This window comes from Lycorma delicatula, chromosome 1, assembly GCF_047948215.1.
Source record: "Lycorma delicatula isolate Av1 chromosome 1, ASM4794821v1, whole genome shotgun sequence".
Classification (NCBI taxonomy): Eukaryota; Metazoa; Arthropoda; class Insecta; order Hemiptera; family Fulgoridae; genus Lycorma; species Lycorma delicatula.
In genome coordinates, this window is record NC_134455.1 from 211402995 (window position 1) to 211427043 (window position 24049).

The 24049-nt window shown below is 33.3% G+C and overlaps 1 protein-coding gene across 2 annotated transcripts; it reads left to right on the forward strand.

Moving 5' to 3' along the window:
* Positions 1–13743: 13743 nt before the first annotated feature.
* On the forward strand, positions 13744–22780 carry LOC142327984 (uncharacterized). 2 transcript variants are annotated; one of them, XM_075371415.1, is made up of 3 exons: positions 13744–13937; positions 18328–18424; positions 21887–22780. In XM_075371415.1, the coding sequence occupies exons 1-3, from the start codon at positions 13906–13908 to the stop codon at positions 22664–22666; spliced, it is 909 nt and encodes a 302-aa protein (XP_075227530.1). In that variant the 5' UTR covers positions 13744–13905; the 3' UTR covers positions 22667–22780. The 2 variants fall into 2 exon arrangements, with proteins under 2 accessions (XP_075227530.1, XP_075227527.1); XM_075371412.1 differs by lacking the exon at positions 13744–13937 and adding an exon at positions 13955–14718.
* Positions 22781–24049: the final 1269 nt, after the last annotated feature.

Consider the following 24049-nt stretch of genomic DNA (forward strand, 5'->3'; position numbering starts at 1 on the left):
TGCAGAGAAATATTTATTTTCCTTTCTACAGTGAGTTATACCGGTTCACAGACATTAATTAACCTTTGTATAAACATTAACTCTGTTAACTGACTGACGTTTAGTTTTCTTAGATGTTTTTTAAATAAATTTAGGAATTTCATATCAAAAACGCTTACTAACAACTTACTGTGATAAATTCAGTAAAATAAAAAATTAATAAAGTATAAATCAGGACTATACTCAGTTCTTTTTTTTTCAAGCAATAAACAAGAATTTTACTTATGTACTGATTTCTGCAACTGTAAAAATAATAATACACAATAAATAGTCACTAAATACACTAAGGAAATAATCACAATCATTAGCCCGATGTATAATAAGTGTACATCAAATGTATACAACAGCACCAACCTAATGCTTATTAGTAATCCAGCTGCCTGTATTACTGTGATATAATTACATAAATCCCTCTAATGGTTATAAGAAAAACTTGGTAAAAGGTTAACAAAAAAAACCTCATATTTTTTTTAAATATCAAGTTTTCATTGAAACATCATTTTAGTTATGTTTTGTTTTGTTGCTAAGTAATTATTTTCACACTACTGAGTAGAATCATTGTATGTGACCCATTGCTTCACAACAGAAAGTGTTTATCTACACTATCAGCTCCAGAATTGTTTACAGCTGAAATATAAATAAAGCATTAAAGGTACAAACGACAAGGAAGCTGCTTTCTATGAATAATGATGTTCACTATTCAGTCAGTCTCTGTGATGAACAGAATGAAAGTGTTACCTGTAGGACTGAATATTACCTTAATTTTTCAGTAAAACATGATGAAAATGCAACTGCATTTTGACTGAAGAATGCAGTAAGAAACCTCTTCAGTCATCACTTCATAGTAAATATAAGGGTCACTCGTAATTCTTGAAACTGCCTTTTTGGTTTTCTAGAGTTGTTTGTATGTTATTTTAGGTCTCTTATAATTACGCTATTTATGCACATATATAAGATTATTTATCTGTTGGACTGAGATAACAACAAAAACAATTCTCAAAATAGTATGCAGATACTTTTTTAATTACATTAAGCTATTAAGTATTAAAATAAATTTAAGAAAAAATTACTCTGCATAGAATAAAAATACATTTTAATAATATTTGTTTAAATTCTATAAAAAATAAACTAAATGTAATCATGATAAAATGATTTTTCTTTATTTTATTTTATTTAGGTTAAATAATAATCATTTTAACCAGCTTAAAAACTCATATCACTAATCCATAAGAATTATACAACATTTTGAGAAAACTTTTATTTTAATCTTTTAAAGAAATTAATAAAAGAATGAAAACAAATTGGATTTTTTAGTATAGTGAAAAAATACAGCTTAATCCAGTAGAGCAGATAAAAATTTTTATTTTTTAATAATAAATAAATATTTTATACAGATCAGTTTAGACAACATTATGGATAGATACATTACTCCATGAATAAAAAAGAACTGCCCCAATCAATTACCTGGACAGATCAAGGGAAACCATAGTAAAGATTTGCATCCGGGTAGTTTAAAAAAATTAGAATGTTATTTGAAAAAACTAGTAATAAAATTTTATATACTATATGAAAGTGAAGAAAGGAAACAACGATATTAAACAAACAGAGCCAGTAAAAAAAAAAATAGAACTTTTAATGTTTTTTCTATTATAATATTTGAACACTTAAATGAGAAAGTAGAGAATTCTTCTTTTTTTTGAAATTAGTTTTTCTTTGTAATTGAGTCTGTAAAAAGCCTTCTAATTTTATGTTTATTTGTGGGTCAGTCATTTATTGAAAATGTTGTGAAAAGAATAATAAGGTCCTTTTCCCTGTGTCATTATCATGTTATTATTATTATTATGTTATATTTAAATACAGTTGTCTGGTTTGATACAGATAGATTTTTTTTAGCATATTCATATATTAATTTAGAATAAAGAAGCCATCTTAAAAATATTTTTATTCTAATTCGTTTCATTTTTTAAATCTAATTTTTTTAAAAGATTAAAATAAAAATTTCTAAAAATATTACATAAATAAGAAAAACAGCTTATGAAAATTTACAATTTTTTTTTTAATGAGGGAGAAAATATTCATAAAAAAAACAAAAAAAGTTCCATTTTTAAAAGGTTTTTAGTGTAGTTCTTGCTTTTTACAAATTTATTTTATTTTCAACAATGACCTATTCTCTTTGCAGCAAAACATTATATTCAAAATTTAAATAAGATATTCATTTTAATACATAGGTCTATTTCAAAATCTTTTAGATTTTCACAAAATTTAAATCAGATCTTCAATACAAGTTCAGATCATGTTCAACCTTAATGTGTTAGAAATAGATCAAACTCACAAATACATATACTAATCTTTCAAGTCACAGAGCAAAAAATTCAACAAATCTTTAATGAAAATTCCCTTCCAACTGAAATAATATATACAGTACTAAAAAAGCTGTAATTCAATAGTCAGGTGAGAAAGAAGTAGGCTTTTTTACAAGAGCCAAACATTACTTTTTTTTAAGTGCTTTTTTCATTCATTATTAGGTAGACTTTGTTGTAAGTTTTGCTGTAAGCCAATATTGCTATAAGTTTTTAAAAGTAGCTCCTCAGCACGATACTTAGTATGATTAAATACATGAGTTAAAATGGCCTGTTAATTTCTTTTTTAAACTGTGCATAGTCTAAATCAATTAGTTACATTTATTATGATTACAAAGATATTTTCCGTGTATTGGAATTCAATTACAGATTGTTCAAACTGTAACAATCTGTATATAACTTGTATGGTACATTAACAGACTGGCTGCTCTCAAACCACGTGAACTTGAGCCAATATTTGTTTCGGTTCCGCCTGGCAGCTGATGAGCTGTGCGTCTGTGGGGAGATCCAGTCGAACGAACACATGATGTTCTACTGCCCAGCTCTTGGGGGAACAGAACTCAGGTCACCCTGGAACTTAGAGGTCAAGGGGAAGAGGTCAAGCGGCGAGTCAATGTGGCGAGAGCCTCATTGTCAGAGCGTGTGGGTGTTCTTTGATGCCGTTGTGTTGTTCAACCGGCATCAGTAGCTTATTCAGGGAAAATACTCCTACCGTGCTGCTGTAGGAAGCTACCTGAGAGTGATGGCTAGCCACCAGCCAATTAAAGCCCCAAGCGCTTTAATATTGGTGGACAGGAACTTACTGGCATTCAGCGACCTAGGTGTGGCAGCGAATTACTGTCTTGACGAAATAAATTTAATTTATTGAGTGTCATATATATTTTTATTAGTTGACGGGGTGCGCCTACCCATTTTCAGTAATGTATGACAAGTGAGCGTTGGGACACAAAGCGAGTAGTGTGTAGAACCACGCTTAGTTCGTTCACTCAATTAGATTAGCTCTAGGAGCTAGTTAGGATTGGTTGCTTAACTGATTCAAGGCTCAGTAGACGTTTTTGACACAGATATTCGGTCTTATGCTTTAGGGCAACCGAATGGGGTGGAGGCGGTAGAAATGCCATGCAAACAAAACCAAACACTAACAGTCTAAATCATATCTTTACCCTATTTGCTGATAATTCATATTGTCAATAGTAATAATTTGTGGAATACAATCAAAATATATTTCTGGAGGAAAAGTATTATTATGCAACGAGATAGCCGAGTCAATTACATACTATCTGCAACCAATGGGAGTCAATGGGTGTCAATCAAATGGGTGTCTGCTGGTCGAGAGAAACTAGCGGGTTAAGAAATAATTCAGAGCGAATCAGGCATGTAAGATACTAAGGTTGTGGAGTCCAGCATAAGATTGTTTTCAGTGCAAAGAAAACCACTATGATGTTTTTCTTAAAGGTCGTTTGGTCACCGCGGCCGTCACCCGCGGATCGTGATAGACGGCCTTCCAGTTACGTATGTTACCGTTCAGAAGTATCTGGGTGTAATCCTTGATGGGAGGCTTCAATTCAAGGAGCACTTTCAGTTTGTCGGAAGGAAGGATATTGATTCCTCTTTGGTGTTGGTAATCAACGATCCCGATTGGGGTTTGAATATTCGTACCATGCATATACTTTACAAAGATGTCTGTGAGGCCATAATGTTGTACGGTGTACCCGTCTGGACTCATCATCTGCAATTTGTGTTATAGGGATATTTTATTATGAGCCCAGCGACTTCTTTTGTTAGCTGTTGTCGGAGGCTACAGAACTACCTCGCGAGAGGCAGTCTCTGTGATCGCCGGTATTAAACCACTTGACATTCTAGCTACGGAACGTAGCAAGCGTTATATCTCTAAGAAGAATGGCCTTCTTACTCCTGGGCGTTTGCGGTAGATTGAAGACCAAGGTTTTGACTCTTTCAGGTTAGGTGGAATGAATCTTCTACTGGTCGTTACACGCATGGTGTATTTCCAGATGATAGGGATTTGCGAGGTAGTAGGTAAGTTTCCTCCAATCGGTGTACAACACAATTTCTCTCGGCACATGGTACCTTTAGGAAAAGTTTGGCTAGGTTTGGTTTGGTCGAGTCGGGCTTCTGCTCGGACTCTAGGGTCGATGATACTGTGAATCATGTCCTTTATTTTTGTCCCCGGTACGATGTTGAATGTACCACAGTTGTTAGGGAGCTTGAGAGAGTAAACTCCTTTTTTGATCTGGTGGTTAACTGGAAGACCCGGAGAGAATGGACTATAGTGGGTGGCTTCCTCCCTTTCCTCGCACTGAGTAGATCAGCTGAGGGGGTATAAGTTGGGTAGTACTCCGGGTGGCTAGGGACCGCCTGGACAGTTGATCGAGCCACGGTTAGTTAGAAATTGTAATGGTGATTTGCAGCATACTTGCTGTCGGCGGTACGATGACTGCACTACTTAGGGTATGATTATCAATGCAGCGAGAGGTGCAGCGCCGTTTTGAGGAGAGCAGTTAATAAATGTGTAAAGAACGGCTGCCTGCGGGATAGTGAGGGCACTGCTGATGGCATGGATTCCCATGCAGCCAAGGTGTAAAGCACCAGATTGACCATGGTAGTTTTATGTGATAAAGTAAATGCCACCCGGGACTCTGCAATGGAGCTGAGTAGGAGTAGTTGGTCTGTCCTCCTCTCCCTGATAGAGCAGACTGGAGTCCGTAGTTGTAATTAAACTAAAGTTTATCTATCAAGTTGAGTTTCTCCAAGGGAACTAGATATAAATTCCGTTGATGCGAACAATATTTTCTTGTGGTATATTTTATCTTACTGAATTAGCCTCGAATATTATGAGATATTTACTCACTAATAGTTTGTTAAAATGCAGAAATAGGCGCGGGGTTCGTGCTTCGGCAAACTCGGTTACCTAGTTCAGAGGGCAACAAAGTAGGACATGTCCAAAAGAAGCCTACAGCGAAGGCAAAGGCTGAGTCAAAATTCACTGATGTAAATGTCTACCGAGGCATTTACATCAGTGGTATCCTAACGAGACCTGGCTAATTACTGTGAGATGTAATCAGTTGGATGGTCAAAAGACGACCTTCGTTAAAGCCCATCAGAGCTAGGAACGGAAAGGGGTGGTGTAGCGACAGGTATCATCACAAGGCGGGTGTCCTCCCCTCCGGGGGTTGGGGTGGCTCATAACTGCAATCTCTGGTCCCTCTGATTCGTCCAGAGGTTCTGTGGCTTTCGGGTTTGTTATCACTGATTTTTGGACTAGTCGGTTGAGTGTGTATCTTCCGCTAGTTTCGAGTGTTTCCTGATTGCAGACTGCGGCTACAGTATAGCATCATATATAGACTCTACTTAGCTCCTGGGACACAGAGGGCCCAGATTACTGCAACGTGTACTCGCCTTACCGCGCCGAAGAGGTGGCAACGACTTCTAGTCGTAAGTACCTTTCGAAGCTAGGGAATACTTCCTACTCTTGCTTGCGTTCTTTTCAGAACGAGGGCCGTGATCTGTTGTTCTCAGAAACCGATCCAGAAGTCGCTAAGAGGTACATAGAGGGACAGGAGAATATAGAAGGTCTCCAGATGCCCGTAGCTTGCTGCGGGTTGTCGTTAGATTTGTGGGCTTACCCAAATTCTAGAGTAGGAGAAAGACAACAAGCAATATCTAAAATTCAGGGTAGTGAGTCTAAGGTAACTATGGCCATGACAGAGGACGATATGATAGTTAAGTCCGATTGAAAGAGGAGAGCGAAAATTTTTCCGTCCACCTTACGTTCAGATAGCGAGGGCTCCAATATGGATGTAGGGACATCTACCCGGAAATTTAGAGGCGATCCATTGGTCGAAAATTTTTGAGAAGCGCAGTGTTGCGTTTTCAACGCGTTTTGTATTCCCGCTCATATACGATACATGTGTTTGCCTTGCTCTGGTGGGAGCAAGGCATACTATTCAATCGGGTCGTGCTAGTCGTGCTCCGGTTGCTGACGGCTGCGCATTCAGTATTACAGTCCGCTATTCAATCAGTATACTTTTTCTATGAACATAGTCATATTTAGTGCATTAAGTAACAGTTTATATTCAATTCATGTAGTTTATAATCAATCCAAGTCAGTATATAAATAATGCAGGTGTTCAGTGTTTTTTTTTTGTAATAAATCAGTTTATATATACAGTTCGTTGTGTTAATTCAATTTAATATTTGGGATCTAACCCTACACGCAGGGCAGAACTGGTAGTTTTGTCCCGTTTCATTTTGCAGCCCAACAGAGTGTCGACAATTTGTTGAATTTCGTAGAAGGCTCCCGCAGCGTCAGTGCAGGGGTGAGGCGTAGAATTTTTTCAAGGATTAAGTATGTTAGGGAAGTTCTTTCTGCTTTGGCAGAAGGTTTCGAAAAGTTTGCCTCCCGGCCCAAGGAAGTCAAAGTAGTACAGATTCCGACTCCAGCTCCTGTACAACCGAGGCGTTATGCCAAAGTTATGTGGGGCAAGCAAGACGCTAGCCAAGCCTCGAAGCAACCCGAGGTGTTCTTCGTAAATAAGGCTTATGGGTCTACTAAAACTAGTAGACATTTCAAAGAGGACTTCCAGGTTGGTCTTCGAGGTCACAGGAAGAATTTGAAGATTAGAGAAATTAAAAAGACTAGCAAGGGTCTGGTAGTGGTTGCCAATGATAAGGAGATTGTCCGAGTAATCGAGAAGTATCCTGCAATGAAAAAGCTTGAGGTCAAGGTTGACCCAAAACGTAAGCGTAGACCCCGCGTCATTGTCTACGACATTGACCGGCGGCTATCTGATGAGGATGTTCTGTCCCTTGTTTGGGAGCAGAACACCGAACTAGATGAGGCCGAGTTTAAGAAAGAGTGTAGGCTACTCTTCAAGACTGGAAAGCGTGATTCGCAGCAGTATAACGGTGTTTTTGAACTTGGCGCTGGTCTCTTTAAGAATTTTGTGTGTGAGGGTAGGTTATACATCGGTCTAACGTCCGGTCGCGTCAAGGAGTACGTTGACGTGCAAAGATGCTTGAAGTGCTGTCGTTTTGACTACAGAGACAAGTTCTGTAAGTATGCGTCGGTCTGCGCGCATTGTGGCGAGGAAGGTCACAAGCGTGACGACTGTCCGCAGAAAGCCGAGTGTCCATCCTGCATTAACTGTAAAAGATTGTGCAAAGAGTGCAGACATTCGGTCAACAGTAAGGACTGTGGCTGTTACTTACGTGCGGTAGAGTTGTACTTCAATTCCCTGGATAATTAGGATTCCTTTGAATGCTTGATGTCTATACGTAATGTTAGGTGAATAGATGTTGCGAGTCTCGGGCGCTTTTCGAAGCGCCCATCTAATGTAGGGTAATCTACCAGGTCATTCAGTTTTTAAGGTTTCTTCGTAATATATTATGATCTATCCGCTCTTCGATGTAGAGGACTTTTAATTTTTAGGTTTAATGCGATCGCCAAATCGCTTCTTTGGCATAGTTAGTGATAAATTCTGTGGGCACCTTGTATGGGCTGTCGACTCTGTTCGCAGAGACGCTTTTGCATCGGAAACGGACGGATTTTAACTTTTAGTTGCACTGGCCTCAGTCTTCGACTGAGTGCTTTCTGTGTAGTAATAGGGGACCTGGTAGAGTTTAATTTTCTGGGGTTTCTACCGCTGTAATGCTTCAAAAAAGATTACTTGGCTGGCTTACTTCGCCTCATAACCTGCACTGGCGATTGCGGGTTCATTATAGTGGTAGTGTGCCTGGTGGCTAGGATACCGCCCGAACAGTTGATTTGCTGGAGGTAGGCGTGCTTGGCACCGAGCCTAGGTTAGACAATCAAGTTTTAATGCGGGTCATGCTCGGGAATGTAATTTCACTCTCCCGGGTACGGTTACTAATTTAGCGTGGCAGTTCTTGGTTGAATTGGAGTGCACTATTAAGGGGAAATTAACAAACCGTAGTTGCGATGAACTTTTTCGTTCATCCAAGCGGGCCTCAAAATTGAAGCTGAAGTGAGAGACTAGAGGTTATACTCAGCTCCCGGATGGATCAGACCTGAGGTTTTCTGGGATTATTTTTTTGGTTTGGTTTGCACCCGAATCATTATTGCTATCGTAGCATTGGCGTTGTACCGAGTAAATGGTTTTGTAAGTGGCACATGCGTTAAGGTGACAGCAAAGTTAGGCGCGGGCTAACAGCTTTAAAGTCTTGTTAAAAGTTAGATGGGTGGATAAAGTGACAAATGAAGAGGTGTTGCGGCAAACAGATGAAGAAAGAAGCATTTGGAAAAATATAGTTAAAAGAAGAGACAGATTTATAGGCCACATATTAAGGCGTCCTGGAATAGTCGCTTTAATATTGGAGGGATAAATAGAAGAAAAAAATTGTGCAGGCAGGCAAGGTTTGGAGTACGTAAAACAAATTGTTAGGGATGTAGGATGTAGGGGGTATACGAAATGAAACGACTAGCACTAGATAGAGAATCTTGGAGAACTGCATCAAACCAGTCAAATAACTGAAGACAAAAAAAAAACGGAATCGTGGCTGAATTATGTGGACACAATTTCTCTACATCACCCATATCTGTTGTTTGGAAAAAGGTTCGGGTCATATGTGGATCAGAACAATCTCCGCGGCTGATTGGACTGGAAAACAACGGCAACCTTGTCATCAAGTCAACTGATGTGGCGAATACGTTTGGAAATACGTTTACGTCAGTTTCCTTTACATCATCATATTGTAAGTTTATGAGGTATAAGTTCCACGTAAAACGTACCCCGGTTGTTTTCGGAGAGTCGCAAAATGAATTAAACGTTCCTTTTCCTTTTGATGAGCTAAGAATAAGCCTTGAATAATTCACGTGACACTCTCCCCGGAAATGATAATATCAGGATCAGTATGTTATCTCTACTAGATACTGCATTACGACATCTTTGAGTATCTACAATAAAATTTTTTGGCCAGGTTTTTCCAGAGTTTTCAGAAGCATTCGTGATTCCCGTATTGAAACCTGGTAAAGATAAATTATGCCCCACAAGTTATCGTCCTATCTCCTTGACCTTCTGCGAGGTGGTGGAACGAATAGTAAACCGTCGTCTAGTGTGGTACTTTGAGAGAAATACTCCCGAACAATGTGGTTTCTGCCAAGAAAGATCGTCTATTGATCGCGTAATTACTCTGGAAGTTTTTATTCAGAACAACTTTTACTTCGCCAACGCCTGGTTGCTGTATTTTTCTATTTGCAAAAGGCGTACGACACGACGTGGAGGAGATGAGTCCTAATTACACTTCATGAATGGGGTATACAAAGAAATCTCCTTGCATTTATCAGGGGTTTTCTCAGTACTCGATCGTTTCTGAGTTGGAACGACGTATCCGAAAAGTTTACTCTAGAAAACGGAATATACAGGGAAGTGTCCTAAGTGTTAATTTGTTTGCCGTAGCCATAAAAACTACTACAAACCGCGTGCGAAAACTGTTATGCGTTCTTTATTTGTATATGATTTTTCTATTTACGTTGCACTTATAAATTCAGCTACTGTCGAGAAACCGGTACAAAACCCAATAACCCGTTTAGAATTGTGGTGTAAAACGACTGGGTTCACGTTTTCCCCGGAGAAAACAAAATGCACTTGTTTTTCACGCTTGATGGATCATGTTGACCCTCAACGTTTTTTACATGGTGAACCGGTTGAACCATGCACGCGGGTTAAATTTTTAGGATAGTGGTTTGAACAAAGACTTACACGGGTAACGCATTTAAAGGAGCTGAAGGTAAAATGTCTAAAAATGCTAGACGTGCTGAGAGTTCCATCCAATACACTTTGCGGACGCGATCGTGTATGCATGTTGCGCTTCTACCGAGCTCTGGTCCGTACCCGCTTTGACTATAGCTGCACGGCTTATTCGTCCGCACGGGCCACAGTTCTAAAAATGATCGATGCAGTCCATCATTCATTTATCCGTCTTGCTACAGCTGCATTTCGCTCAAACCCCGTGGTAAGTCTACTAGTGGGCAATGGTGAGGCATCTTTCTGGAATAGACGAGATCAAATGATGTGTTCCTTCCTGTTGCTTGGATTAAATCGCAACCTAATGATCCTACCTTTGATGCGGTATTCTCCAACCCGCATCTTAATCGACAGACGCTCTGATGTCAAGGCTATGCCTTGCAAAGATTTAAAAGATTTACTGGAGTGCGCTATCGCACTGGAATGGAAAAATGTAAAAGTTAATGTTGAAAAAAGTAAAATATGAACCCGAAAAGAAATAAATTGGAATTGAAATCAGGTGAGGGGAAGTTAAGTTTTAAAAACGGAGTATTTTGAAAAAATATATTACAATTATTGAGACTGAGGGAATGGAAAAAGAGATAAGCGATCATCTGACTAAGAGTAGCCTAGCCAAATCTACTACAATTTGAGCGACACTTCTATCGCAGAGGAATTTAAGTACAGGAGTAAAATTTAAGATCATCAAAACTATTTACTTTCCACCATTAAAAGTAGTTGTCTACTTATCAGAATAGGGATTTGAAAAATGTTTGAACAAAATAACAAAATACAAGGTATAGAAATAAAATATCTAAGAAGAGTCCCTTGCAATGTGAGACGTATTGATAAAATCTGAAATGTAACAGTGAGAGAAAATGACTTATGGAACAGTTGAAAAAACGTATGTTAGAATGGTATGTTCATTTGATAAAAATGGAAGTTAGTAAACATCCACGTCATGTGTTTGAAAGAGAGTAAAGTTAAAAGAAATCAAGGTAGGCTTAGAGGAGGTCAAAACAATATAATGAATGGAATGTCAGAAATTGAGGACGCCGGGAATAAAGCAGAACTGTAACAGTCATCCAAATAGCCCGCTGGGTGGCAAGTTATTAGCCGGCAGAAGGGACAGAAAAAGATGTAAAATAAGAATAGAAATGATAATTAATTTCAAACGTGAGAAGCATTAAGCTTTGCCGAAATGTATTCAGAAATTAATTTGTGTAACCATTCAAGCGAATTCAGCGTAAAATTAAATATCAAGTGAGGTTTTTTATCCTTTGAGATTCCTCCGATCCATAATACAAGTCTTCTTCGGTTTTGGAAAATCTGAAGGTGAAAAACTTTCATCAGGAGATCTTTGTCTATTTATAACCCGAAGAAACTACTGGTTGAACTCATTACAGTAGCAATTAGTTTTGATGTAATAAGATAAATTTTACTACAGTTATAAGTCTATCAGAAATTCTCCGTAACTTTTTGTTTTCACTTTCAACAATACTTTTTGATTAAACACAAGTGAAGAATTTATCAGTAGAACATGATTCGTATCTATTATAGAAATGACAAACAGGAATTTATAACTTATTCAATTTTGATGGAAAAATTATAAAAGAATTAATAATAGAAAATAAAAATATTAAAATACTAAATAAGACAATAACTAATCTGGAATCTCGTAAAATAATCGGTAAAGATATAATTTATTTGTCAATTGAAAATATATTGAATAATAAATTATTTAGAATACTTTTTATTGCTTATGATTTGTTCTTGTCTAACTATTATTATAACAAATAAGTTTTAAGGTCACTGTCCTTGGCACTGAATTCTTAATTTAAACAGTTACAAGTAGCACTAATAGCCAAACTACGACAATATTAATATGAAACTAGAATAAACAGAAAACATTGTCGTAAAAAAAAATCGGTAACAGTAATTTACTAATTTAAATTTTTTTTTATTTTTTTATTTTATAATGTTTTGCAATATTTAAACAAAAATTCCGTTTTATTCACTGCCTATTTTTAAATCGTTTGGTTTTTGATGAAAATTGGGAAAAGTTTTAACTTAAAACATAGCCAATTTTAATTGAAGTAGCTATTACTTTAAAAATGGTATTAACTGAAAAACTGCTGGTTCAATAACACCCAAATTTGATGAAGATAATAAAAACAGATTAGGAAATTACTAGACATACTTTAAATTATAGTCGTTTTATATGAGCGTGAAGTCAATTAAGGTTAAAAAGTAATACTCTTTAGTTTATTTTATTATAAAATGTTAGTAAAAACACTTAAATTGCATTAATTAACAGAAATAAGAATAAAAAATATAATAAAAGAAGATTATTTTTGTAGTTGCATTGTAAAATGTTATTAAACTTCTAACTCATAGATCGTTAGGTATAATGCGAGTAGTATATGTTATAATTTTACACGGATTTGAATACTAGATGGTGGATACCGGTGTTCATTGGTGGTTGAGTTTCAATTAACTACACATCTCAGGAATGGTGACCTGAGACTGTACAAGAGTACACTTCATTTACACTCTTACATATCATCCTCATACATCCTCTGAAGTATTATCTGAAAAGTAATTACCGGAGGCTAAACAGGAAAAAGAAAAAGTATATGTCTTTAATAGTCTTTTAAACTGTTTTTTTGTGTATGGAAACGCATTTGAAAATAACTGCAAATTATCAAATAGAATAGCTAATACAAAAAGACTGAAAATGTAGTTAGAACATTGAGTAAAAGAGTGGTCATTAACTAGAAAAGACCTAATAAATTCACCAACCAATTTACATAGTTTGGTATATTAAAAATTAAACATTGATCGAATAATATTTTTTTCTCTTGAGTATAAAATTATTAATCATTTATTGAACTTGTAATACAACTAAACGGGTTTAAACCGACACCTTTCTCTAACCACCAGAGAGTATCATCACTCGCAGATAGCGAACCTGTAATTAATAAATATTACATTTCACATGTTTTACATGCTTCACAACCATAAAAACTGAGTCTGTTTATGTAAAAAATAATTTCACTTTTTCTCTTATTGTCGTGAAATACCTAATCTTACACACTACTGTTCTCAGCACTGCATTAAAAATACACCACAAGTTTTCTTCCTGTCGGTTGGTTTTTCCGTTGAATCACAAATTAAAAACAAATTTTTAAATGCAGATAAATTGCTCGATGAATAACAATGAAAAGTAACGATAAAGCATGAAGAAGTAAAGAAATTTTTCGTAATTACAAAACAAAACGCCTGGTTATAATACCATGACAAATGTAATATACTAATTAAAATTCACACAATAAATGAAAGATTGATTTCAAAAACTACACACAACAGATAACGTACAACAAAAAATTTTGATAAAAATAAGTTGTTCAGTTATAATGCTCCAAATAATTGAAAACTGTGTTTTTTAAATCTTAATAGACCGATCTGTTGTATTCCCTATTAGGAAGCCAGTTTTAGTTAGTTCTATGTCGTTAAAACAGTCTCAAATCGATTAAGAGGAAAAAAAATAATCCCGACTTTTCCCTCTTAGTCGTGCTGGGTGTCTTGTTATGACACGATCTAACATAATGGGATGTAATATACTTGATGGTACACTAAACATATAACGAAAACAACCTAAAAGTACAACGAAAAAAATTATATCATTCATGTAGTTCGCAGAATAGGTTTATCAAGAGTTGTTTTTATCTGCTTTTTAAACTATGATTAAAGTCGTCAGTCTGCTTCTATTAATGTATGTTACACCATATTATTCACTTACTATAAAATTACTCTCTTATGTTATATTTCAAGTTACGTAAGAATTTAAATAATAGACACTCAACTGATTAAAGTGTCTATTTTCACAAATCTAATATGATATAGATAACATTCAAACTATCTTTCTTTAGCTACAGTTATATTATTGTATAAAGAGTGGTGAAAATTTACGCTTGTTATTTAAAAAGAACAGTGCAGTCTTCGTTTACGAATCTCGTGCTAACAATTATTTTTAAATATATCTTTAACGATTTTAAATATAATCTTTTAACGAATTATTTTATAAAATTGAAATAACTTACTGTTCAATTTGACCGTAAACCTTTTACAGTAACGATAAATTTAGTTTGTTAAATTTTTAACAGAAATATAGTAAATAGATTTATATAAAATAACATCGCTAGACAATTGAAAATGTCAAGCAAAAAAAAACTGCTCCAAGAGTGGATATTCCCAAAAGCACTAGAAAGTGGTTGTTTTGGGGAAAATGCCTCGGTAGAAAGTTTTACAATCGATAAAAGTCGACAAACTGAAGGTCAGTTTGCATCGGAAGTAATTTTTGTTGGAGTAAATATAAAAGAAACCTGCAAAAATGAAATTAGGAAATATGATCTTGTTATTAAGATTCAGCTCCAGAATGAAAAGTTCAGGAACGCAGTTAATTTATCGATGCAGTTTGAAAATGAAATGTTGATGTATGATACTTTATTGCCGATGCTGGATATAAATGGAATCGTTGAAGAAATGTTTTGCCGGTAAGTTTAAACAAATATTCATCACAAGCTTTTTTTTTAATAAGTTAGCGTTTTTAGTTACTAAGATATTAACATTACGGCTCACGTAAAGTTAAATTTTTAATGTATTTATGTACTTTGTAACTTGGTAATAATATTTTTTCTGAACTTAATAAAGAGTACAACCCGGTCAAAGCCGGGTTTTTTTATTTATATTTCTTTTTTCATATTTAATAAACTATTATTTTTTATGAAATTTGGCCAGGATATTAAAGTAAATAGTTTGTCGGATAAATAAACTTTTAAGTCAAAAAATATAGGGGTTAAATTGGATCCGTAATTAAAACATCAATTTGTTAAGGTTTAAATATCAAGATTAAAAATCTAACTACATTAGTATTAATGTAGACGACACAGGAACTTAAAAAAAGGAGTTCCACGGACTCTCGATTTAAGAATTTTAATTTTTGTGTAATTTCTGACGATATTTGTTTTTAAAGTTGTGGCTATTATTAAAAATATTACATAAGGTAGCTGACGAACAAGGAGGTCAAATGAACCCAAATGTTTTAAATTGAACGTCATAACTTTTTCGCATTTGTTCTCTAAATAATTCGTAATTAAGTCATTAATGTTTAAATACTGACGTATTTGAAATGAAGATTTGTCGAGGTTATTATTATTGGATCTTCCTCATTTTTTCATTTTTATTCTCACACATATTAACATATTTCATAATGTATAAGTTAATACGCCCCAATAAGCACTTTACGTTAGTATATTCGAATTAATCATATCTTATTGAGTGAAAAAAAAGATTTTATCGATCGCGCGCGCGCGCTCGGAACTTATTCGAGATAGAGATTAATTTGCCATCAAAACAAAACTTGCACAAAACAAAACATCACCTGCAGTCAACTTAAATCAGATAATGGTTGTATTTTGTTTGAACATGCACAATAATTAATTATCTCCTCTCAATTAATTTACTTAAAAATTACACAAATTAGAAGTTATTAAAAAAAGTAGAGGAGATTTTAAATTTCACCAAATAACATTTAACGATAAGCAAACTGGAATCCCCAGCCAGACAACGGCACATTTGACCACCCTATCAACTACTATTACATGTGAGAGCAGAAAGAAGGTTTTCGGGCTAATTGTATAAAACAAATTTGACAGTTCTGGTTTGAATCAAGTTAAATTCAATGTACTCGTAATTTTGAGAACTCTACGTAACAAGTAAATTCCTACGTATGAATAATATTTAAAACCAAGCCCAAAAATCAAATTTCACATCATCTCAGTTTAAGTGCTGTCCTTGCAATCAGCTGAATGCCATAGTTTTATTGGAAAAAATTATTCTAATTTCCAGCAGTGTACAATCTGTGTAATATTTCAATTTTTTAAACATACGCGCGCATGTGGGGATGAAGATTAATTTTTTTTATGTTTTGAGGGATGAGGAGTACAAAAATACCAATCAATTAACATGTAATAAGATCTACAAAACTACTACATCAATCTCATTGAAAGTTAGAATACTGTAGTATTATATCTGGAATTGTGCATATAAAAATTTGATAAGTTGGTTGAATCGTTCTTGTGTTACACTCATTTTAAGACAGATAACAGACAACATAACCTCAATATGATATATATTTTTACCATTCATGTATAAAATTTTATGGCTTGAAAATCTAAAAAAAACATTCATATATAAAATTTTGTGCTGCTATTTACTAACTATTCTGCTTCTGTAATTAGTTTTGGTGTCATGATCCCAGTACAGAATATTTTGAATATCAGTTTTGAAGTAAACTTTCCACTATAGAGTTATGAGAAGTAGAGCTAAAAAGATACAAGAACAAGTTTACTGGTGCTACATAACACATCTATCATAAAGTCAACATTGCTATTTTCAGAAAATTCTTCATAATCCTGGTAAATATTGATGAAAGTGATTTTCAAATAATAAAAATCAATAGATAAGTTCATTTTTTTTAAACAATAATCACTACTGAACCCTAAATTTCCCTTTGTTTAGTTAAGAGTTAATCGATTTAAATTTTTTTTACTAAAGGAAATAGAACCATAGCTGCTATTTTTTTGGCATACTTCCAGTTGCTCAACAGTTGGTCCTGGATGATGGGTCATGTTTGGCTACTAAGTTAAAATTTCATATGAGCAAACTAGCTTGCTGCATAACCCCCTTGCTAGGAGGGCCAGAAACCCTGCTCTTGGGATTAAAGCTTTTTGCTTTAGTTATTAATGCTCAGATGTATGGTTTTTTCTTTTAACATTGTTATATCCAATTTTTTTTTTTTTTTAAAGAACCATGGGGAATAATTAAGATCTACCATAAATACAGTGTTTAAATTGTTCAATTAAATTAAAAACTAGAATATAGGTAAAGATTAAGTTTAATTATTAATGAATATTACACAAATGTTTCTTGTTCATGTGCTAAGACCAAACAAAATAGTTTTAAATAGTAACATATTGAAACAAGTTTCTAGTTTCAGTTTCCTAGGCTATGAAATATAAGTAAACATAAAAATAAACTAATTAAAATGTTAATAAAGGCACTAACAATTGTTAATACTTTTTTTGTAACTCAGTTCTCATTTTATTTTTAATATCCAATCAGCTTCTGAGCTTATTATATGTGTACAAAAACCAAGGCAATAACTTTTATTATTTTGATATATTATTCACCTATCTAGTAATCACACATATTTGCTCACCATATAAGTTGAAAGCTTGTGCATGGAAATATGAAATGGAAAATGTTTTACATATGAAAAATGCCATGCCTGAACAAGACCTACAGGTGAAAAGCTGAGATGCTACCATTCCATCAGGGAGATAGACTTATTTTACATTCATTACGAATTCTGTTGAATCAAGTGAATAAAACAGATAAAATTTCTAACATAATGTATACACTAAAAACAATCGTAATAATTACTATTTCCTTACATAAACAATTTTTCAGTATATAAAGGCATATGAAAAACACTTCACAAATGAATGACTGTTATTTACCTCTACAATCTTATAAAAACAGATACCTGGAAAAGAGAGTTGAGGTAAATCAATAAAAAGATAACACTGAAACAGGCATTTCTGCCCACTCCTTGAAAGAAGAAGGCAAGTTAAATAAATCTAAACCTGATAATTAAACATAAACTATTTGCTTAAGAATAACATTCACTGTGTGCATTGTATGCTAATAATGACATTTTTTCTACAATCTTGGTTTAGAGGAAAAGAATGAAGAATTATTAAAATGATTTCCCTTCAAAATGGGTTACATCCTTTCTCTAATCCTGAAGAAATATTGATAACTTTTTTGAATCTGCAAAATTCATTCCAATTAAATAACAAACTGAAAACAAGGAAGGCCTAGTAGATGTATAAAACATACCTACTGAAAATTTTATTTTTAAAAAATATCTATAACCAATAAAGTTAAGTGGACTTATTTACTTTATTGTAACATAAACAATTATTGATTAATAGCAAAAAAAAAATGTTTGTGTTTGTAATATTTTAATTTATTATTATTTTTTTAAATAATGAAATAATATTTCTATTGTTCCCCTAATAAGAAAATATTTTTTACAGGTACTATTGTGGTTATGTTGATCCAGATGATCCAAAAAAAGATTTTATTATACTAGAAGATTTAAAAAATGATGGGTACAGAGTATCAATAGAAAAGGTAATTAGAAATTAAATTAAGCTACAAAATTATATCAGTTTTACTTTACTCTATACAGAGCATTTCATAATGTTCTTCGGAATTTCGAAAATTCATTAACAAAAAACAATTTCACTCGTAAGAATAAAACAATTACTGTACGAAAGAGTACTTCAAATAGTTTTTCCACGTATACTAGGCAGTTAGTAAACCATTTGCTCGCTAGGCGTCGACAGTAGAGGAAATGGCTGCCACGGGAAGCGAGAAGTCGTTTTGTGTGTTAGAATTTCACTTGTCAAAGTCGTTTATTTCTGTGCAACGTGCATTTCGGTTGAAATTTCATAAGGAGCCACCAAGTAACAATTCAATTCGTGCATGGTATAAACAATTCAGTGAAACTGGTTGCTTGTGCAAGATCAACTGGTCGTCCATCAACCTCAGAAGTCAATGTCGAACGTGTGCGTGCAAGTTTCATTCGCAGCCCGTCAAAATCGACTGCGGCTGCAGGCAGAGAATTAGGAATTCCGAAAACAACAGTGTGGAGAGTTCTCCGTAAACGTTTATTATGCAAACCGTACCATCTCCAATTAATCCATCGTCTTTCTGATTGAGATAAAACACGTAGGCTCGATTTTTGTTTACAGTTACAGGAAAAGACGTTGTTAGATGAAGGTTTTCTAACGAAGATAATTTTCAGCGATGAAGCTACTTTCCATATTAGCGGCAACGTAAACCGTCATAATGTGCGAGTTTGGGGAACTGAAAACCCACACGCTTATGTGGAACATATTCGGGATTCTCCGAAAATAAACGTTTTTTGTGCGATCTCTCGTGAGGCAGTGTATGGGCCGTTCTTTTTTTATGGAAACGAGAGTAACCGGAATGATATACCTGGATATGTTGCATAAGCCAATTATGGCTTATGCCTCTTATGCCCTGAGATAAAGGATTGCATAATCAATGCAATCAACTCTATTGAAAATGACATATTATAACGAGTTTGGCAACAGCTAGATTCTCGTGTTGATGTGTGCCGTGTCACCAGAGGAGCACATATTGAACATTTATAGATTTTAACAAAAACTGTTTGAGTCCCTGCATCACCTCGTACAAATTTCATTTAGGTAAGTGAAATACTTTTTTTGTACTGAATTTTTGTAACTCCTAAGAACATTATGAAACGCCCTGTATTTGTTCGCTATCTTTAAAAATATTAATTTAATAATAATAATTTTCCCACAACAAAAATGATTATAATGCCTAGAACATTGTTTATTGCTATTGTTTTCCATGTCTTCAGTACACAAATTTAATATATAATAAATGGTTTTTTTTTAAGAGTTTAAAGCTTATTTTATTAATTTATTTTTTCTTTATGTACTATTTTTTTTTACCAATTAATTAACATAATTCTTTCTTTAGAAATAAAAGCTATATTACTAAATCAACAATTAATAAAATAATACAAATAATATTTGTCAATAATTAATTACCTGTATTATTGATCTTAAATTATACCATTATTTTAAATGTACACTTATACTACATAAATGTTTCTTGTTCTGTTACAAAAGTAACAGTGTGTTAAGATAAAAAAAATAATAATTTTAATATATTGAAAAATTTTCTAGTTTCAGTTACCTAGGCTATGAAATATAAACATAAAAATAAACTAAATTAAGATGTTAATGAAGGAACTATCAACTGATAACACTTTTTTTGTAACTCCCATTTTATTTTATTATCCAATCAGCTTCAAAGCTTATTATATGTGCACAAAAAACCAAGGCAATTATAATTTTTATTATTCTGATATATTATTCACGTATCTAATCTCACTTTTTTCCCCACCATATAAAATAAATACTAGAAACAAGCATTGTTATTGAAAAATGGCAAAACAAAAAAATTTAAATAATTCTAACATATTAAACAATTTATAAGATTAATGTACCAAATCAGTTCAATAAAAATGGACCACAGTGACTGACAACTTTGTACAGCATTGCATTCACAAGATGCAATGCCCTTGTCTTTTCATTTTTTATTGTTTCTTTTAGTTTTTCCCAGTATACCCAGAAATTTTATTTTTTCTGTGACTTGAACTTTTCTTCTTTTTAGTAAGTTCAACTCTTAGACTCACTCAATAAGTGAGGACTGGAAAGATGCAAGATTGTTGTAAGCTTTGTTTACACAAACTCTCTTTGTTCTTTTCTGGCACTTTGTTATCTCAAACTGGACTTCTTATATTCTAATAAAATTAGATACCTTCTAAACTCTTATATAAAGTTTCTTCTATGTTGGCATTTTCTACAAATACTATTCATAAATATATATTATTCTGTGATGTGTTCCTACAGAATACCAGCAAGCTTACATCTGCTCTCTTTTATCCATTATGTGATTATACAGCCTAATACAGACTGCAATACCTTTATTGTTTTCAGTGATAATTTCAAATTATGAATTCTTAATCTACTCATTCCAATTCTTTCATGCCTTTTCTCACAAAATAACAACATTATTTGCAGACGTTAGCCTTGATGCCTATTCTGAACGAGTTTCTCTTCAACCCTTTTATTTATATTGTCCATTGTTAACATGAACAATATTTGAGACAGTATACTTCTCTGTTGTAATCTTGATTAAACTGGTAACCAAACAGTTTTTCCAAGAAGTACATATGAAAGATTCTCATTTATAATATAATTTTTCTTACCATCTGAATTATTTTATATTAGTAATCCAATTCTCTGACCCAAGTTCTACTGATATGATCCCAATGTCTAGAAACACACAATTGAATACTTTCAATACTTCTTCTTTTCGTACACATCTTAATGAAAATATTTTATTCTTTGACATAATATTTTCATTGTGAAACCATTATCCTAAAACGCTGCTCCTCTTCCAACCCAATCTCTACCAAATATCTTATTTTGCTTTTCAGCACATTCAAAGGCTTTAACAGACTGTTGATTCCTTTATACTATTTTAAAAACATATCTCTTTTATTAAATGGAAAATAACACTTTTCCTCTGAACAGTAGCCCTCTTTTAGCCACCTTAACATCACTCTAAATATTCTGTAGTTACTGTAAACCTGCAGAATGATAATTTTATATGTGTTGATGGACTTAAGTTTAACATTTTCTCATAAAGTCTACTTCGATATGATGATCTTCATTCTAAATACAATAGAAACAATTTAATATTTTGTCTTTGAGTATTTATTACATTGCTTTGTAATAATTATTAATAATTATAATTTTCCAAAATTAGTCCTTTTTGAAGCAAAATTCAGTCCTTTTTGAGTTTAGATAGCTGTTTCATGCCATTATTTTCACATACATTATTTTGTAACCTGAATAACAAAAATTATTGAAAAAGAAAAAAAGAAAGAACAGCAGTCTACACACATTAATCAGCATCACAAGGGCTGCTATAAGCAAAAACTTAATCCAGTGGCATTTTTTGTTACAGATTTTTTTAGATTATGAACATTGCAGTTTAGTAATGAAACAATTGGGTAAATTTCATGCACTAACTTACATGAAAAAGCAGAACTGTTTATCAGAATTACTATCATTCACAAAAAAAATTCAAGATAAATGGACAAAAGAGTTTTTATCAAATTCTCAACTTATGTTTCTGTTATGTGCTAAACGAGGAATACAGCCGCTAATTGATAGAGGAGAATCAGTGGATCTATTAAAATCACTGCTTAACGAGTTTAATGATGTAGTAGAATTTTATGGGAATTTAGTTCGACCAGTCGAACCAGAAGCTGTTCTCTGCCATGGTGATTTTAATCGTAATAATGTGCTATTCAAATATGATGAACATCTTCATCCAATAGGATTGAAAATTATTGATTTACAAACACCACGATATTCATCACCGGTCATTGATCTATCATTTTTTTTACTTATGAATACAACACATACACTACGTAAGGAGCATTTGATTGATTTACTTGATATATATAAACAATCTCTTTTGTCATCGGTCTCTAATATTTGTATTGTGCCAGAATTAGACTTTGGTAGAGCTGCTATTTATGGCTACATTCATAGCAGCTTCTTCTTACCAGTAATGTTAGTAGGTAATCCAATTGATGAGGTTTCAACTGAAGATGCTCATAAAATAGCAATTTTATTTTCTCAGTTAGGAGGAGAAAGAGAAACAGAAGCTCTTGTTAATATAATAAAAGATTTGTTGCAATTTGGTTACATTAGAAACAGTTACAAACAATCCCATTAATGCATTATCAGTATCTTTATAAAAATAGACTATTTTTTTTATTATAAAATTAATTGTAATATGCAATTTTATTTTGTTAAAATCAGGCTAATAAAAATCTTTATAGATACTGCATATGCAGAAAAATATTTATTTTCCTTTCTAAAGTGAGTTACACTGGTAACTTTAACCTTAATTTAACCTTTGTATAAATATCAACTCTGTTAACTGACTTTCAGTTTTTTTATAAATGTTCAAGTAAATTTAGCTATTACATATCAAAAATTCTTACTAACAATTTAAATTTTGACTGTGATAAATTCTATAAAACAAAAAATTAATAGCCTCGATAAATCAGAACTACATCCAGTTTTTTCTAGCAATAAACAAGCATTTTACTGATCTAATGTTTTTTTTTTAATGATGTAATGCTTTTGACAGCTGTAAAAATAATACACAATATATAATCACTAAACACACTACGGAAAGAATCACAACAATCTTTGGCCCTATTTATAATAAATAGATTTTATGATGATGAATCGCTAATGATGATGAACTGAAGAAAGCAGTCCTTAAATGGTTGAAGGAAATAGGACAAAATTTTTATGAAAGTGGAATTGACAAATTTGTCAAAAGGTATGAAAAGTGTTTAGAAAAACTTGGTGATTATGTTGAAAAATACATAAATTTATAATAAATAAATTCAAATGTATATAACAGCACAACCTACCTAGCATTGTATTCATACCACAACAGCTCTGTGTGATATAATTATATAAAACCTCAAGTTTATAAAAAAAAACTTGAAATAGTGTATTAAAAAAATCCTCAATTTCTTAAAACAACAAATTTTCATTGAAATATCATTCTAGTTTTGTTTTGTAGCCAAGTAATTACACTACTGAGCAGACTCAATGCACAAGAGGTGGATCAAAAAATAAGTTACATCCTTGCCATGTTCTTGAACTGAAAGGGACATATTAATGTCTTGTGGTAGCAGCATTGGTTGTGTTGTCTTTACACTCCCCCAGCAGCAATTCTGTACGACATTCAGTATGTGTGTAGTGTCATTGTCAATATCTATTGTCTTCTAGAGGTTTCGTTCAGCATCGAACTGCATTCAGTAGTCTGACTTTTGTGAGCAAAAAATTACAATTTTTGTGAAATTCATCACCAAATTGTTAAGGTATATGGTGAGAATGCAATATCATGCCCCATGATCAAAAAATGGTGTCAAATGTTCAGAAACGAAAGAACAAATGTAACTAACTGCGTGCTGAGTGTCCTTCAACTGCAAACATGACAGGTAATGCAGAACGTATGAATGAAATGATCTTGAGTAACCAGTGCATTACAATTAGAGAGATTGCAAATGAACTTAACATCAGTTATGGCAGTGTG

Coding starts and splice junctions, on each gene's coding strand:
- LOC142327984 (XM_075371412.1), top strand. CDS start 14,378: ATGTCAAGCAAAAAAAAACTGCTCCAAGAGTGGATATTCCCAAAAGCA. Junction 14,719..18,327: donor GTTGAAGAAATGTTTTGCCG/GTAAGTTTAAAC, acceptor TATTTTTTACAG/GTACTATTGTGGTTATGTTG. Junction 18,425..21,886: donor ACAGAGTATCAATAGAAAAG/GTAATTAGAAAT, acceptor TTTTTGTTACAG/ATTTTTTTAGATTATGAACA.